Genomic DNA, 19006 nt, shown 5'->3' with positions numbered 1-19006 from the left:
CAGGATTCTCAGAATCTGTTTAGACTTGGTGGCAAAACAAAACAGTCCATTCACTGAAGACAAAATTAGTGACTTCAAATGACATGTCAAAACATGTTTTTATTTAAGATGAAGGTACCAGGTAGGCAGTCTCTCTGTATCAAATCCTAAGAGCCATTAAGCACTGTAGGGAAGTACATTTTTAAATCATGACCAGTAACAAATATAATTAATGTTTTCTTTCAGTTAATAACCAACAAAGTGCATGTGGTAGAATTTCACAGCAGATTCATACCAACTCAAATAGTTGGGCTTAGAGAGAAAACATCTGCCCAGTTTCATCGTTCTAAAGTGAAACCACTTAAAGCACAAAACATCTACTATAAACAGGTGGACTGTACCCCTATGGCAGAGAATTTGATTTTCTTCATGTGTTCAAGTTACCACAGAAGAAAGTCTTCCTCTGAGCTTGGACTTTAGATTGATGTTGATAAAGGCTAGACTTCGAATTTCGTTTTCTAAGACATTCCACGTACTTAACACTGAAAAATCATGTTATGGACAAGAGAGAAAAATATAGATTAAATAGACCATAAATACTTTTAGTAATTGTCATACCCACCTGCTACATTAAGCTTTTCAACTGCTCCTAAGCTGGGAGCAGAAGTAGTAGTATTGTTGGTAGAGTTTGCTCCTGTTCCATTAAGGACAAGATTTTCCACCTTGGACTCCAGCTTCCCAATGCGCTGCAAGATATTATCCAACAGGACAGCAAGAGTCTTCTTCAAATCTGCAAAGGAAAATGAAAAGTTAAATTGCTTAATAATGCAATGCACACTTGTCAGACAGGATCAAAAAACAGATACAAGAACGAGACTAGATTATATATAAACTCTTCCTCAGTGCAAATCTTTGCCCTTAGCAGTTCTGCGCACTCACGTTCCTTACCTTGTTCGGCTTCACATACAAGTTTCCCTGGATGTGGAACTTGCTGTCCATTTTATAAAGCACATTGGAACTCATATGGACATCTGTGTTCAAGGTGAAGTGTGCTCCCTCATGGAGACACACATAGGAACAGAAAAATGCATGTTTTGTAATAGTTCAAGCAATAAGAAGCTGCTTAAATAATAATGAGTCTACACCTAAATCCATATTCAAGCACTATCAGAAGAACAGTCAGTTCTTCAGTCACCTGGGAACTAAAATCTCCGTTCCAAAAGGGATAGCTTTGAGCCCCAGTTCAAAAACCTTCTCCTGCATCTCCTCCACATAACCAGCTTCTGCACTGGCAAAACATCCAAACACAGTTAAGTTCAACCTTTCTGTCCTATTCACAAAACAAAAACCAGTTGTTTCTTTTCTTCAGTCTCTTGGTGATAGCCTCTATTTGGTCTGACAGCACTTCCTTGGTGTGCAAAGAAATAAACAATAACAGGAGTTTGCACATCAAACAACAACACAGAAAGAGCTCTCTGATATTTTTTCTTTTGCTTTTATTTTGTTCAGATTCCTTGAAGGAACACAGAGAGTTTGGCAAGCTAAAAGAACTGTGGGCAAGAGGAGAAAACTAGACCACTATCAGAGTAAACTGTATAATTATAATGGCAACAAGCCAAGATGCTGAAAGTATTGTTCTTTTTTCATTTACCCTTGTAAAGATTAAAGAATTTGGCATGAGGAATTTACATTAGTTTCCCATTTAATTACATAAAATAATTACATGTGTATACATATAATACATTTTCTGGTTTCCAGAACTTTAGAATCAAATAACTTTCTGATCTGTAACAGAAAATTTCTCCATACACATGAAGAGATTCCATTGTTTCTACATCAGTTGTATTTTTGCCACATTTATTTTGTGCTCCTTCTTTTTTTAATTTTTCCCATGACTATCTCAACTCTTGTGCAAAAGACAGAGTAAATAACAAAACACTATTACTTTCAGAAAGCTTATAATTCTTTTTTCCTAATGAAAGGAGAGTTATATTTATTCCAGGGAACTATAAAGTAGGTCTTTTTCTTTATAACTGTGTGCTTTCCTTTGTCCTGTAAAGATCAGGAGGGAGAATCTGAAGCATTAGTCATCTGGACTGTTTTAAAGGGGGTTCAGAAGTCATTTCATGGCATAGTGTGCAGAAGAAAAGGAAAGAATGGACTTAACATGAATAAAACCATGGTATAGAAGGATGGAAAAAAGTCTAGGAAAAAAAGTGGTAAAAATAATTCAGGAAACGGAGAGGAAGAAACATAGCATACATAAAGGCAGATACAGATCATAGAGACAAAAATGGCTAAAAATTATTATTTTTTAACTCTTAATACCAAAAAACTGATATGAGAGACTGCTTGGCAGAACAAAAAGGCAAGTGGAGGTTAGTTTGAGGAGAGGTGGGCAGAAGCACAGATTCACAAAAATTTTTGTAAAAAAAAAAATGTTTAACTGCTATAAAAAAGAATCTAATTTTCACTGTGTATATCTGGACTATAAATTTTAAAAGAAAAGTGTTTCATCCACCTACCTGACAGGTGAATATATGGTAGAATGAAAAAGTGAGAAAGTAAACAAGCTGTGCAACCACAATTAAGGAATGGTTAAAAAACCTTTTGGGTAGGTAAAAGCAGCCAAATCAAGTAAACATTAAACTTATTCTTGAACATGGAAATCACAGCTGTGCTTACTTAAAGAAACCAGAGGATAATATTAAAAGAAATAAAAAGGCTAATTTAGCAAGAGCATTAATTTTTATAAAACAGTAAAGCAATCTCTACCAATTTTTATTAACATCAGTCATTAATGTGTTTATTCCTGAACAGCTAACCTGATCATTTGCTAGCAACAAACCATTTGGTATGCCAAACAGGAAAAATTAACTTACTTATTAAGTAATTACCTTACTCAGATTCATAAAGTATTATTTAATACGGTGTTATTGACTCACCACAGTGAGCCTGTAATATTTTAAATAAATACATTACCATTATTTTGCATCTTTCCAAACTACTTTGTTGAAAATGTTAAGTTTGGCCAGGTGTTGGAAGTCTTTAGTCTTGGCCACGGACTTGAAATTTCTACACAAAACTTAGCTTTACCTTCACAGAAGTGTTACAAAGTTATTTTACCTGCTTTCAAATGCAGTTTAACTTCTCCTGGGGAACTTGACCACTGTCTGGCAGCAAATCAACTTATTCTTTAGTGGGATTTGGAACAGGAAATGAGTGCCTCAGGCAACGAGCTGCAGGGGGAACTTAGCTTAAGGATATCCTGAACCCTCAGACCTCACTCAGGCACATATTAATGCAGTTACCTTTCAACACCTGGAGCCAGATTGTTTGGGGTTTGTTGCTGCCTTTTTTCTTCTTCAATTCACCTACCATCAAGCAGCCTTACACAATAACAGGGCACTGGTGATGGCTCTAAAGCAGACAGAGTTTTGTTTTAAACCCATGCACACAATCCTCTAGGGACCTCTACTTGCTTGCAGGTCTTCAATCCAAATATTGATCTAGTACCACTCTATTTTGCTTGTGTTGCTTTGTAAGACTACAATGCCAGCATAGTTCAACTTGCAGTCACAAATCAGGAGTTACAGAGCAAGGCTGTTATTCAAGCAATGAAGCAACACAATTGTTAGCAATGTTTGGGATAATAATCTCAGCCTTACAGGCAAACAAATGCACACAAACTCCAAAAACTCACTTTTTAGAAGAAAAAAAGAGGTAACAGAAACAAGATATGGAGAGGACTTCCCAGCAAGATATTTTCACTGCATGCACCAAAAGGTAAAGAGCATTAAGAGAAAACTAGAGAAAAATGTGCAGCTATTATCTGTTGCATCCTAGTCTATATTCCTTGTCCAAGCATACAAAAACATCTATCCAATTTCTTCAGAGCTGAATATTAAGGCAACTATAAAAGGAAACAAACCTAGATCATTAATTAACCATTAGCTTTCCCCACAGAAAGAACATAGGTAAGTAGAAAAGAAAGTGAGTTTAAAAAATGTTAAACCAGTAAGGTGCATGATGTGATCTTATCAGATTGAAAAAAGGGGCTACATCTAACCTGAAATTGGATTATATTTTTATTTTGATAATATTTTCTGGTAATATGCTTTGTTCTTTTCTACTTGCTTTATCTCACACATGCAAACTTAACTCTCGTGTACAAACTGGAAGAGAATAAGCATTAAAATCTACTGCCGAACAAAGCACTCAAAGTTCTCTGCCCTGAGGCAAATAGGATATCTTTAAGCCTAATTTAAGATTATACCAGATATAAACTTAAACATTAAGTAAATTGACTGAACACAGAAGTGAAATAGGGAAGAAGAAATAAACGTAGCAGGTCTCTATCCACAGGGAATTTCTTAGATCACTGACACGCAAACTGAAAAGCCTTGCAAGTTTCTCAAGAACATCAAAAAAGTTTTTTAAAACGAAGTTCTAACAAATAACCTAAGGCATACTGGATATAGCTACTAGATAGATGTAAAAAAAATTAGCAGACAGCTTCATTTCCAAGTGACTGGAAATGTAAAATTTGTCCTATTTCATACTTGTAAGGGAAGACCACTTTCTCCATCTGTACAGAAAATCCACAGGGCAAAGAACTGTCAATTGAGCAGCATTATGAAGTAAAATATTTGGACAACTTAGGAAAAAAAGCCTTAATCAGATTATCATGTCATTTAGAGAACACACTTACCGTATGCTGTCACTGTCCCCACGTAAGGTCCATCAACCACATTTTTATTTTCTTCAGCTAATGCTTTGATATATCTTTTGCTGAGATCCAAAATTTGCTCACGCAGGACTGAACTGCTTTCATGTTGTGTTTGCTGCTGAATAGTAAAATGCAGAAGCATCATTCCCCAAATAAAACCAAAAGTCACCAGAAAAAAGCCGAGTTTCTGAGAGGATAACTTCCATGGAGAGAATGCCATGATTCCCAACAGCTTCACACAGTTACTACAAAGGTTCCTAAATCATGAAGCCAAACAGCAAGTTCATGGTCCAGGTATATAAATATCACAGAGCAGGACTCGAGTCTTATTCCAACTCCTTTGTCAATGCATATCCGTGTTTCAGATCCATCCTGTCGCAAGGAGAAAGAAAAGAAGTACAGTTACCACAACTGAAGTTTTCACTAGCCATACAAGGTCCTCCCTGTAACTGGTAGAAAACAGGAGCAGACAATATGCTGGCTTTGTAAATGCTTAATTTGCATGTCTCATCATTGTAGTGTACTAGCCAGAGCACAAAGAGGATGAGAAAAGCCCTGGAAAGACAACAAAGCAGGAGGGATGTGCCTGAGCAGGTGTGGAACATGCCACAGGATCTGGATCAAATTCAGTGCTTGAAGCAGTCTCTAAGCTGAATTCCAAGGTAAGGCTGCTATTACATACTTAGTTTTGTGTGTGTATGCAAAACTCTGTGATGGTGCCAGTGCAGCAATTTAAGACAATTCTCAATGTAATTCAGTTCTCAGAAAACAAGTAATTTTAGCTGGCAGTGACACTGCTCGGAGTTCCTGGCAAGGGCTATGGCATATGGCTAGATAGGTGATCAGGAAATCAGACTCCCTCAGGGGTAAAGAGGAAAAAAGAAATCTACATTATTTAAGCCAATACGCTCTCCTGGCTTACACTGCAAGCAGGCAGAAGGCTGGAATAATCTCTTGCTCCTGTGTGGCCCCTGCCATGCATTGTTACTCCTTATTCATAAAACATAGTCCAATGACTCTGCCCTTTGCAACTAGACTGAAAACACAAATGTCCGAATGCTACAACACATCTTGTGTACGTAAACTAATATTCTCAGAACTCTTCACACACTAGGTAAAAAGAATTGTAGTAAGAGCCTTCAAGACACAGTAGGACCATCTTTTCATGGGAAACTCAAATTTAAAACCTGGCAGAAACAACCCAAAGGCAAGGAAAGGTCTGTGATAAGGGTTAGAGGCAGGGTCCTTAGCTGAAAGCCACGAGAAGAAAGGTAATTAAAAGGCAATTAAGTGTAACCTATCATGTTAGAACACAGATTTGGTAAAATGTTATCCTTTTAACTTCATAATGCTCCCAGACAGGATTAGAGAACATAATGTTCCCTTCCATTCTGCACTTGCATAGATAATGCAGATGCTGCTGTTTTAATAGGATAATTACACAGATGCCTGCTAGCAGTGCTCCCTGTTTGTTAAAATTCCCTTCGGATCTTCTGCTTCCAGTTGAACCAGGAGTTCTGCAGAGGGACAGGAACACTTTTGGAGCACTTATCTTCCAACATGTCCTGTGTGTGCCCGTTTCACACACCCGATGGATGGTAGAAGTGAATGTACATTACCCAGCAGACTAAAAGCAGGCAAGGGAGAGACTGTCCCATGCATTTACATTGCTAAAGGAACAATCTGCAGCTGTCTTTTGCTTAAGGAGGAATGGTGCAGAGAAATTAATTCCAAGTACAGTGAAAACTGTTATAAAGCCCTCAAGTTGACTTTTTCCACACTTAGAATATCTCAACAAAGAAAATGAACAGTCTCAAGAGAGAAAATGAAGGACTCCATTAATGCTGCTCCATAAACCAGTTAATTTTGCAAGAAATGGCAGAGGGAAGTTTTACTTCTTTATGTTTTATTTAACCATAGCTTTGGGATATTCTTGGGTTGACTGAATAGTTATGTCATTAAAAACTGAATGTTTTACTATTCTTTTGCAATATCTGGTGTGATAAAATATAGAAAATTCCATAGTTTAAAACAACATCAAAACTTTAAAAATAAATCCAAAATATTCAAGACAAACTCCCACAATTACTTAATTTCAAGTAAGAACTGACAGCATCCTCTATGGCAATAAGATCTGTGGTTAAACAGTCAATATTTCTTCCCCAGTTATGAGTTGTTTGTGAAGTGGAAAACACTGAATAAGAAAGTAAACCTATCACCACCACATCTTAACAGACAAATGCTAATGACTTTTTATGACTAGTTGTTTAGGGGAAAAAACCTCTGAACATAATTAACATTAAAAACAGAAATTAAAAAATGCAAGTATTTCACAGTCTTCTTTTTAAAGTTTTAGAACAGAAACAAGGATGGTATAAGGAACAGTGTATATAACACTGAACTATGAGAATGATCTACTTAAATAGAGCTGCTGACTTTTTTATTCCATTTATTGACAGAAACATACATCTTAAATCCACTCAAAAACTGTAACAAGGTCGACAGCAAACGTTAAAGTACTGCTCTAAGAAAGGACTTTAATTAATTAATAGATGGAAGACTGGCCCCCAGTATTTCAACAAACAAACAAATCCCCAAAAAACCAAACCCAAACACCACCAACCAGCTTTACTTTTTCCTTAAGCAATTCCAGTGGTCAGCAACTCAATGAATGCCCAACGACATGTACTTAACTAATTAAGTTTACAGCACTGCTGGTGGTCAAGGTGATTTGTGAAGTGCACAGCAGAATCTCTGTGCTTCCCAGAGCTTCCATGGCCAGCTGCACTGACTTGGGTATATGTTTAACCCTAGGTTTGACAGCTGTCAAGGTCTGCAACACAACTATTCCACAGCTAATGATTACCACATACTTCTAATGACTCATTATTTGGTACCTAAGTGGACAGCGGACAGAAGATATCAAGGGGTTATGTGGAATTCTAGAAGACAGCAGCACAGAAATGTCTCTTTTTATTTCTGTTTTGACAGGAAATTAATAACTGAGCTGACCAAGAGTTGAAGCAATAAGCACATCTTTGTCTACTACAATCACTGATAGATTTTGACTGACAAGTTATCTCTCTGCTCATACCAAGCAAGCCATTCCCAACTTAAGGCAGTAGAGTATTTCCCTCATTCTCCCTCTTGCCTTATAAATGTTCCCAAAGGAGCCAATCCTGTTAACTACTAAGGCCTTTTCCTAGTCTAGTTTTCAAAATGCACAATCGGAGTCATATTTAAAGAGAATATGGAAGCACATATTTCTTCATTCCTCTAAATAATGAAAGGTGCTCTTTTTTGCCACCCCCACTCCCTTTGTCTTAAGCTTTGGAAAGATGTGGTCTCACTCTAAGTATATCTCTTGACATAATTCCAGCACCCTCTGGAAACTGGATGTTATAGTTGGGAGGTTGGTTGTGAAACCGTTAGGAAGATAACTGCTCCTGACTTAATCAGAGCAGCTAAATGTACCAAAACCAAACACCAAGCGTGAAAAACACAAACACACCAAAGTTAAAAGATATATAAGGCAAGAATATCTTTAATAAACATGTCTGTTATGTCCTCAAATTCAACTCTAACCACCAAAATCTCACCACAACTGAAACAACATGATGGCATGATGGGGAGAGAGGGCAAGGTTGTTGTTTGGGCTTTTTGGGGGTTGTTTTGGTGTTTTGTTTTCAACACAGACTAACTACATCTTCTGCGAAAAACATACAACAATTTAAAACACAACTGCCCCTGCCCTGGACAAAAATGATTAGCAGATTTCCTTGGAAAGGGGCTAAACTTACACCCATTTACATAGGCATAAAAATGTTAAAGTACTAAAAGTACTATTAGAGTGCTTCATTAAAAACACATTTTTTCCTGTTCTACGTTTAATGAAACACTGTTCAACAGCTGGTCATTTCATTAGTTAGAGAGGATAACATTACCATGCTGATGTCATCACAACAAAAGAACCCTCACACTATTTAAAAATCAACTCAGATAAGTATCCCAATGCTAAAGTAATCCATACATGAGGGATGCAAACCACACATTTCTCGGCATTTTAAGACTTTGCTATTTAATTTTTTTAACGCTTAAAATAGAGTACAAACAGTTAATCTTCATGTGAACAGATTTTGGTGACATATATCCATGTATTCCTCTTCACTTTTAAAAAAGGAAAATTAATCATCTACAAGAGATTAAGCAAAGTCTCTTTTTAAGTATGTACATATACACAGCTTGATGCTCTCTGTCCAATCTGTACCTATATTAGAAACGGTACTTACTCAGGGTAAGCTCAGAACACCACTATCCTCAGGATTAAATTGTTCATCAGTTGAATGCAGTGCTCATGACTAGCTACATAGTTATAAAACCTTAATTGTCTGCAGCCAAAACAGAAGCTTTTGCACCCATAAAAGCAACAGCTTGAATCATACTTAATTATTAGTTTGTTATGAACTCAAACATAAGCAACCTTACACAGCATGACTAGCAAACTAAGTATAAGCACTTTTGTACCAAGTAGCTCAGTATAAATAGTATTGCCACTGCTAGGAACAGGTCTGTGTTCCAATGCCAAATGTGCAAGGACCAAATTCTGGTCTCTGATGCTTAAAAAATTATTCAGAGAACTTGTCGGCGAGCTAGAGCTGGGTAGCAGATGCCTCTTGTTACAGCTTACACAGGGGATAAGAACAAAGACCTGGAAAATAAGAGTACAGGTTTGAAAGAAGAGTGGCCCGCCACTGTAAGCTACTCAATGATGGTCAATTATCAGTCACTGATGAACCTTGAGTTTTGGGGAAAAAAACCCCTGCTTTTCTTTTAATGGCAGCAAAAGCTGAAAAGGAGGCATAAAACTGCTAAGCAATAAGAAAACCCATCTTCTAGAGAGGCACCAGCCTCACACATCTGGCCATCAAGGACCATAACCATCAGCGCTAAACACAGGCACCAGCTCTGTGGTACCCTGAGCTCATTATGGGACTGTTACAGACTAATTACTTTGACTACGGAATGAGTAAAACCTAGCCATTAGCAACATGTATTGTTAATGAATATCACCCTACCCAAGTTTTGTTATAAAGCTGATTTAAAGCTGCTTTGTTTTATCAGCCTTCTAAGCCCTCAGTCACAGCAGTCTCTCATTCTCCTCTTGCATACATCCATCCACACACAAACGCTGTGTGTTCAGTTGCAACACTGTGCCACCCTGCCTGACTCTGAAGTTTGTTAATGTATTACAAACAGCTCCAGGAGGTGCTCTTAACCACCCCTCTTCCCCCAGGATCATAATGCAAATCCTGATCTATTTTCCAGATTGTTTCCAGAGGAGGGCAAGCTGCACTTCTGTTTGCAACTGTTTGATTCTGTAGAACAAGTTGTTACATACCAGCCAAGGCCAAACATCAAGTTGTGAATGTCCTCTATTCTCTTGAAGGGTGTGATAACCTAAAAGCTACAATAATTCAAGTGTCAAACCAGTGGGTTGCCAGAGCTACAGCCAGAAATCTCAGTGGTGAGTGAAAACACCTGCCATATCCCAGCACTTCTCTGCTGAGGGATGACAGGAGTCATGCTTCATGTGGAATCTGACGTAGTGCATCATAAAAGGGGTAGGCAATCCTCTAAAACCTCCTTTCTAGGAGTGATGAGTCCAAACTGGGACTACTATGTTTTGAGAATTTAAACCAGACAAGCTTCCAATATACATAAACTAGAATCCCAGGCTGATGTTAACCACTGTCTCCTACTGCAGCTGCATTGCCTAAACAGATGTGCACTATACCCCAACCGAATGCAAATTAATGGATTTCCTGGTACTGCAGTTGTTTATTTCTGCGGGAATACGGGAATATCTCAGCAGATGTCCCACCACAGCTGGCCAATCTGTGTCCTGAAACAGTGCAAGCTGTGATGTGTTGCCCTCCTCCCCCCCTCTCCTTCACTTATTGTAAGATGTTGGCTTCCATTAGTTATTTTGGAGGATGAACCTACCTTTCCTTCTTTCAAAATACAGCTTAAACAACGGGATAAGCTACAGCTTTCTACTTAATGCAGGCAAGTGAAATCAAAGAGCAATCACATGATCTGTTGGTAGAAGATAAGAAAGGATCAGAGAAGAAAAAAGAAGCCTGATTTCTGATAAGATTACTTGCATTTCAACACTATGTGTGCTCATACCATTGTCAAGTATCTCCATACCACACACATTTTGACTTCAGTACTGACATGGCAATTAAATAATCACTAAACTTAGGAAGTATATTGTACTAGCATACAACCATGCACACATCTAAACAAAACTTCAGACCCTCTAAATAATGATTGTTTAGAAGCACTTTAGCTGCTGTTTAGCCACTCACCATGTCAAATGCATAAAGCAGAGGGCAGACAGCAGGACAACCAAAGGCTGAACCCATACCTGCTCAGGGTGCCAAGGGCTGTATCCTGCCCGACTGGGTCACAGCAACAAAGGAAGAAAATTTATTTTAATAGTTCAAGTCATAAATGTGACAGCACCTCAGAACATTTTTGTTTACATTAAAACAAGCTTTCTTCAGTTGTGATCAGTCCAATAAAAGACAAAATCCATGACAGAATGTTCTGGAAGGAGCAGAAACACAGCAGAAAAGCTGATAATATTAACCCACACCTGCAAGTCCTGGGTCTAGGGGAGGGCTTCCAGCTGGTTGAAGGTGTACATAGTGCCTACATATCTCACAAGTGGGCTCCTCAGGAAGAAGAGGCAGCTGAAAAATCATGCAACTATACCAGACTCATCTGGTAATCAATATTTATGTACACCTTTGCTAACTACACATTTTATAATTTAAGTTCCTTAATACATAAAATGCATAACCCCACTTCCTTAACTGTATTATGGAGTCTTAGTTTTGCTCTTCCTTTTGCTGCTCAATTTTATTTTCAGCAATGTTTCTGCCAACCCATTCTTTCCTTCTAGCTGACAGATATCACTGTGTCTTCTCGCTCACCACCCATTTACAGTTGATGTGGCACCATGTACTGTGCCTGAAGTGGCAATTTGGGATGCAATCCCATGAAGTGAGAAAAGCAAAGCAACACTGGGTCTCAACAGATGCAGCAGGACAGATGGACTGAGGGAGAGTAAGAGTATAAATACTCCAGTTTGGGGTTTTTTTAGGTTGGGGAGGCATGTTTGCTTTTGTGCATGTGCATGTAGTAGAAATTGGCAGGAGGTGGTGGGATGAAAGTTAAAAGAAGGAAAAGCAGCCTTTTGATAAGGTGACATAAAAACAAGTAAATTTTCCTCCTGAGCAAGCAGCTTGCCTTCACTTTCAAAAATAAATTTCTCCAATTAGAAACAATTTGGGTGGCATCCCACCTTAATTCCCCCATGTGTGTTCATGGTTTTACAGAGCACTCTGAAATGTTTCCAGTTTTCTACCTAGCACATCACTTTCCGTAGCCAAGTCCTACAGAAATTAAACCATCAGATGTTGTTCCTTTCATGTTGTTTGCTTACCATGATATTTCAGGGAGGAAAGAGTAAAGAAGGGAGGAAGGTTTACACAACAGATAAAGAAAAAAGGGATTATGAGAAAATCCATGAGGAAAAATCCTTATGTATTGAAACCCTTACGGCACAAATAGTGCTTATTGATTAGAAAGACTCCAGGCAATGTATTTAAAGACATAATCACAAACTAACCCGATCTTCTTTCAATAAAGTGCTTAGAGATCAAAAAACTGAATCAATGTTAGGACTAGGATTAGGACTTCAATAAACTTCAGAAAAATCAGAAATGTTATTGACCTTGAACAAACAAAAGAAATGTACATTTTTACGGCCATTTACAGTCAAAGTACCAGGAATATTAATAACCTTCATCTTGATACTCCATTAAAACCATATGCCCAAAATAGCATTTTCTCACTTAAAAAGAACATTTTGGGATGTCAGCATGCTGATCAAGAGAATAATAGTTTTTGTGTTTTTTGGTTTTTGGTTGAGTTTTTTTTGAAAGAAATTACCTTACATAGGCTGAGAGCCCCAGTCATCATCTACAAAATCCCCTAAACCCAGGGGGAAAAAAAGCATCCATGAGTCATGCTTTCATGCCTTCAAGAGTCCCTGAAGTCCACTGAACAAACAAGCCTTCAAGTTACTTCATTAATTTTAATGAATTTTAAAAATAGGACTCATGACTAGTAAGTTTTATCATCTTTCTAGCATGGATCAAGTACATTTTTCTCTTCCCCTCCTTGCAATTCCCCTCAGTCAAAGGCTAATATATGACATCCTCTTGTGTCATTCTGAATTTTACATTTGGCATTTGTCCTCTGAAGGGCACGTGCTGAGAAGCATGGCCTCCTATTTTTCAGATCACCTGGATGTTCTCCAAAGTTAAGAGCAAAAAGTCCTTGGTTCTTGCACAGCAATCCCATGAGTGCAACTTGGTTTCTGGTAATTCTCCCCAATTTCTTCAGGACACAGTATAACTGTGGTAGCAAGAGTTACAAGCATTGCTATGAATTTATTCATAAAACTATTTTTAATGAATAATAAAATTACCTTCAGCTTTATAATCAAAGCAACCGAATTATGTTCGGTTTATTAACATAAGTTAATAAACCAAGTTTATTATATAGAAATTACTAAGTTTAACTTAGTTTATACTAAGTTTATTATATAGAAATTGGATCCATTAGCTCATTGCTTACATCAAGCAGATACTCCAGGCTCCAATCTCACCCACTGCTATTAACCACAAATCAGCCTGTTACATCACATCTTGCAGTCTGTCCAAGAGAAAAAACAAGTAACACTCAACAGGAGCTCTGTCCAACTCACAGAGCAAAGTCAAAACCTTCTTTGTATTCAGCAAGAAAGCTCTCATCGATGTGGATGCCCAGCTATCAACCCTTCTAAAATCGATGGTCAACACACTAAACATCGTCTTCAGCAATTGTGCTGGACCCCAGACAGCCAGCCAAAAATAAAGTACAAGTTTTAAGGAAAGATCCAAACACATTCATGCTCAAAATACTCACTACATTGTACTGAAAAAGTTTTTCAAAAATAAAAGACAAAATATATAAGTATATCCCTGTAAAAAAATTAACTTTCTTGGATATTTTACCACTTGCTGGGGGTGGTATATAATCAAAGCAAAACCAAACTCTCATTAAATTTGTTTTTAATTAATTGTTGCTAGAGGATTCTACACACAAACTTTTTGCAAAGGACAAATGATGAGGAAAAAGAAGAGTCAAGTCAAAATAGAGGAAAGTAGAAATAAATATATAGAAAATTCTTATGTGCATGCTATTAAGCAAGTGTGTATCAGATCACAGGGAGGAAAAAAAGCCCAACAATCTCAGCTCAACATTAAATAAGTCTTCAGAAATATTTATCTCTTGTTGCTTTAGAATGTCTTGAACCTGGGTCAAAGTATAACATTTCTTCCAATGGATTTGTTCTTGGCAGGCACTTTGAACACATTCCAGCTTATGTGGCTAGACAAATGGCTGGAAGTACAAGCTGCATCTCCAAAGTACAAAATTTAATGGAATTAAAATTTCAACACTGTCACCTGTTTGGAAGCAACAGTGGTGCTGATTATTCCATTGCTCTAGTTTCTGCATTTAAAGACCTTTTCTTTATTATTGAAAGGATGAAGTTGTGATTTGTTTCATATCTAATTTAAAAGTTAGCAGGACAGCAAAATATTTTAACCTATTTCCTGCATCACCTGTATATACCCTGCTGCTCAACGTTGGTATTTGTCAACAGATGATACCACTCAAGATTAGAGATCATTAAAATGAAAGCTGTTAATGTTTCTTGTTTCTCTTTGCAAGTAGCAACAATTTGTCAGACAGAGATGTCAAAATGTTTAAAGGGACAAACATGGAGTTCTACACATGTCCCATAAAGCCTGGTTAGAAACCTACAGTCACATAGGACAGAACTTTAAAGCAAAGGGCTTGAAAGGATTGTTAAAAGAAGTAGACTGAAGTTTTGATACCTACACTGTTCCGATCCATCCAGTCATAAGAAAACAAATATTATGAGCCTTCACATAAAACCTCTCTGCACATGATTTTCACAATGTTGATACGAATTTTAAAGCTTTACCATAAACCACAACAAATACTGAACGACACTGGCCATGACCACAACGGCATTTTCTAAGGAGAGCCAGTATGAGGCCAAGCATGACCACATTCCAGCCTGTCACCACTGTACTGCTGGGAAGCCATCAGCTTTCCAGTCATCTGCAAGATCTAATAAACTATATGAGCCTCCTTTGCAAACAAATGAGCTGTACTTAGTATAGTGTAGGGCACAACTTGGGAACTATTTTGAGTAGGTGGAAAACAGCCTCCCCTCTTTCGCCATCCCTAGACAGCTGTAGAACAACTTGTACTGGCAAACTCTGAGGAATAGCTCTGTTTCAGCTGTAGCTAAATAGGGGGGGGAAAAAAGAAAAAAAGTGATGTGTAGAAAACAGCCAGCACAGGCAGCATAAGGAAAATCAATCAGTAATAGGACTTTGTAGTTTCTCTCTAGACCATTGCGAGGCAGGGAGAGGTGGGAGGACACACGACGCCACCAGCACAATTCAGAAATAATGTGAAAGTGTCCTAGCAAACAACTCAGGTTTCTGAGCTGATGTTCAGCACAACACAGCACTAAAGGGTGGATGCAGAACCCCATAAGCTCTCCTCATTGCATATACCCCATCATTAACAGCAGTGTTCCTCTTTTTAGCTTCTCTCACTCCCAGGTTTTCAGGTCCCCTAGACAGCGATGGTCTACTATTACTTGAAAAAGCTATTTCATCTGCTGGTTCTGGTCCACAGTGCAGTAATGGTTTGGGTAATGAACTTTCTTTAATGCCTCGGTGCTTTTTATAAATAATCCAAATTACTGGAGAGACCTCCTTTCCAAAGCATGCTTTGTTGAGGCTATCATCAATACTCCCATTCAAGGTTTGGTAGCAGAAGTAGCTTCATTTTCAGTGCTGAAAGCAAACCTTTATTCCCCCCTGCACAGCAGTTCCAAAGTAAATGTAAATGTTAGCATTTTGGAAAATTTAATTATTTACAATATTGAATGCTTCAGTGGTCACGAATTTCCTCTTTCTTCTCAAAGGTTCTAGTTAGAATTCAAGCAAGAAATAAATGAGAAAATGAAGCTTGAAGTCTGTCTTCAATAGACATAAAAATCACACCTTAGGTCTCAAAATCTCTATTTATGTTAGAAGTACCACAGCAGAACAGAAACACATCTGCAAAAAAACCTGATAGGTTTTGAGAGTGTGACATTCACACCATTGGTATTTAAGCTCAGGGCTGTGGGTGTTAGTACCGAAGGACAGGGCCATGGATTGTATCTAGTCTGGTCTTCAAGACCAAATATCAACAGTTCGAGGACATCATCTGCATTCCTGGAATATTTTCATTAAAGAGGAATTCAGTTTGTGATTTCTATTAGTACTCCCCTATATAAATCAAAGTATTATTAGCAGGGTTATCGATTCACTTCAAAAAGCACATCTCATTCAAACCTATGTTTGAGAACATGCTAAGCTACTCTGAGTCACCAAACTCATTCATACCATAGATACTCATCACGGAAACGGCCAAGGAAATAAATTCATAAGTCAACTGCCTGCAGTTATTCTCTCAAGTAACAATTTGTAATGTTAATGGCCAAAAAGGTTTATAAAAGCCCTATCCCTTTGTTTACATGTATTTTGGTTAGAGACCGGCACACAACCGCAGACTGACTAGGAGAGAACACACTTGGAACCAGACTTTGGCTTCTGCCTGAACGAGCGGTAACTGTATCAAACAGGATTTCTCGAGTTCCTGCAGCAGGAAACCTGCTAAGGCTGCCCGTGCCACGTACAGCCTTCTGACCATTGCAACAAAATGCAAATACTTCAAAGAACAGCAACAATTCAGTTTTCTGCATTTTATTTTTTTCCACCAACTTTTCTGATTCCATGTCTTTCCTTACTGTACTAGCAGGGGCTTTCTGAGCCAGCTACTGATTCACAGAAAGCTTGCAAAAATTTCACAACCAGTTTAATTGAAAGTCCAACAGGAATTGAAAGTATGAAGGACAAAACTGGATGATTGAAAGAGCCCTCTTTCATTGGGAAATTAGAAGAGAACAAGATTAAAGAGACCGAAATTTTGTATTCACACATTCTGTGAGTAATAGATTACAGATAAATAATATTATCAATAGGAAAACAAAGCTCAGGTCTTCCTTTTAATTATGAGCAAGAACTTGCAAATGTCATCAGCATTTCATTGATGCAGTTATAGATGAAATTGCAGAACAGACAGGAGAAGAAAGTTGTAAAGAAAACAACAGGGAATAAGAAGGGGGAAAACCAACTTGAAAATCTGAGGAGTGGGATGGTGGAAATCACTGCAAGACTAAGAGAGACTAAACTGAAATATGAGGAAGGAGGAAAAAAACCAAATACCCAGAGCGAGGAGATGAGGTAAGAAAACATTTCAATGCAAGTCTAAGAGAGAGTAAACAAAATGAAAAGGTACCAGAAAGAGCAGCTGACAGACAAACTGATCAGCTGAATACACTGGGTCAGGCAAGACCAAGAAAACACAGAACATTAAACAATACTAAATCAGTATTATGAGTGATATGCCAACAGACACAAAGGGGACTACAAGTACAACTGATAAAGCATAACTAATCATTTTCCATACACAAATAGGGCTGTGACCACTGATAGAGGAAACAGTTTGCTTGTCAAAAGAGTTATTGCTATCTCCTGATACACTTAAACTGCTAAAACTTTCACCTTGAGCAAGGAATAGGTGGAGTTTTTAGTTTAGGAGAAAGCCACAAACAGTGAACAGAACTTCCTATTTCAAGACCTTCCTTAAATAACATATTCAAGGGAATGGGAAACTCCTTCAGAACTCCTATTCCTCAATATTACCATTAGTCTTACCAAAATATCAACTTCACTAAAAAATTAACTTCTCATAGGATCAGCTCTCTATGCACTTATCTTCCAAACACTTGCATCGACTCACAGTATAAGGATCTGGACATTAGTAAATAGGGTATGTTCCACTACATGTATACACATTCACAAGTGTGATATTTTCTACAGCTGTCAGGAGTCAGCAGGGACAAAATGTAACATTATCTTTTCATGAGACATTATGGGTTTATGTTAAGGTTGCTGCACAGGCAGTAAGAGGATGCTGGAGACAGACAGTAACAGGAAATAAAACCACAGACGCTGCAAGAACATATTCAAGATCTACATTCATGATTAGGAATATATTTGGTATAAATTACATATTAAGCATTTACAACTCGAGAACTCCAAGGTCGAGGGTCACATTAATTACTTAAATAAACTGATGAACATCTTTCCACGTGATCAGTGAAAATTCAGAGTAATACTTTCAAATGTTCTAGAATAACCACCCGCTTTAACACATTTTACAGTCACGTAAGGAGCAATACTAAGAAACACTGTAAACCCACAGAGCTAACCACAGGTGACGGAAGAGCTAGAACTAACAATCTTTTAGAGACTTTGGTAATTTCCATTAGTTCCTCCACATTTATTTTGAGAATAAATTCCCCTCAATGGTCTGACAATGCATAATTAATTACATTCATTGACACTGAGGTTAGAACATTAGTCAAGTGTTGTCACATTACATATTGCACAAGAGTGTCATGAGGCTTTTTTCTGATACTATTAAATCTGAAGATGTCAAAAAAGATGTTTTTAAAGCCACCCTTGTCCACAGTTGTATTTTAACAAGTATAGAGTTAAGTGCAGTTTTCTCCAGGAGTCAGCTGGCTGCTCTGTCTCTGTTACTAGCACGACACTACCTTCCAGCCTATTTTCAAAGTTTGTATGCATTCACTTTGTGTCAGGCTTTCAAATTCCACTTTGCTAACAACAAAATCTGCTTTCAGAAGGTTAGTAAACATACTTCATCACAGGCAGCAACGCTTTCACATCTTGCACTGGGAATCATCCACACCGTTATGCTTTAACAGGTGGCTGCGTAGTGAGTGTCAAGCAAAGAAACACTTACTTGCATAACATCCTCTTTGCATTTTTATGTAAGCACATACCAAGAAGCACAAACTGCTAGAGAACAGAATGATTTTGGTGCATATCAGATTTTTCACATTTCTTTATCAATTATGACTTAAATATCTCATGTTTGCTCTTCCCCTTTGCTTATATGACATCCAAACTTCAAACTCAAAATCCAGCAAAGAATAAC

The 19006-nt window shown here is 37.7% G+C and overlaps 1 protein-coding gene across 4 annotated transcripts in view; it reads right to left on the bottom strand.

Annotated features, from left to right (window-relative positions):
- The window catches only part of MGAT5 (alpha-1,6-mannosylglycoprotein 6-beta-N-acetylglucosaminyltransferase), a 121315-nt gene that overhangs the window by 71193 nt on the left and 31116 nt on the right, over positions 1-19006 (bottom strand). For all 4 annotated transcript variants that reach the window (XM_051810272.1, XM_051810275.1, XM_051810274.1 and 1 more), the window contains 2 exons: positions 4691-5080; positions 602-769 (listed from right to left, as the gene is read on the bottom strand). In XM_051810272.1, coding sequence (XP_051666232.1) covers positions 602-769; positions 4691-4928 — 406 coding nt within the window. In that variant the 5' untranslated portion in view covers positions 4929-5080. The remainder of the gene's footprint in view (positions 1-601; positions 770-4690; positions 5081-19006) is intronic.

Source organism: Manacus candei, unplaced genomic scaffold (genome assembly GCF_025592945.1).
Source record: "Manacus candei isolate 608988 ecotype Guabito, Panama unplaced genomic scaffold, ASM2559294v1 h1tg000077l, whole genome shotgun sequence".
NCBI lineage: Eukaryota > Metazoa > Chordata > Aves > Passeriformes > Pipridae > Manacus > Manacus candei.
Note: the sequence above shows the minus strand (reverse complement) of the source record. Positions and strands in the feature narration are given on the sequence as shown.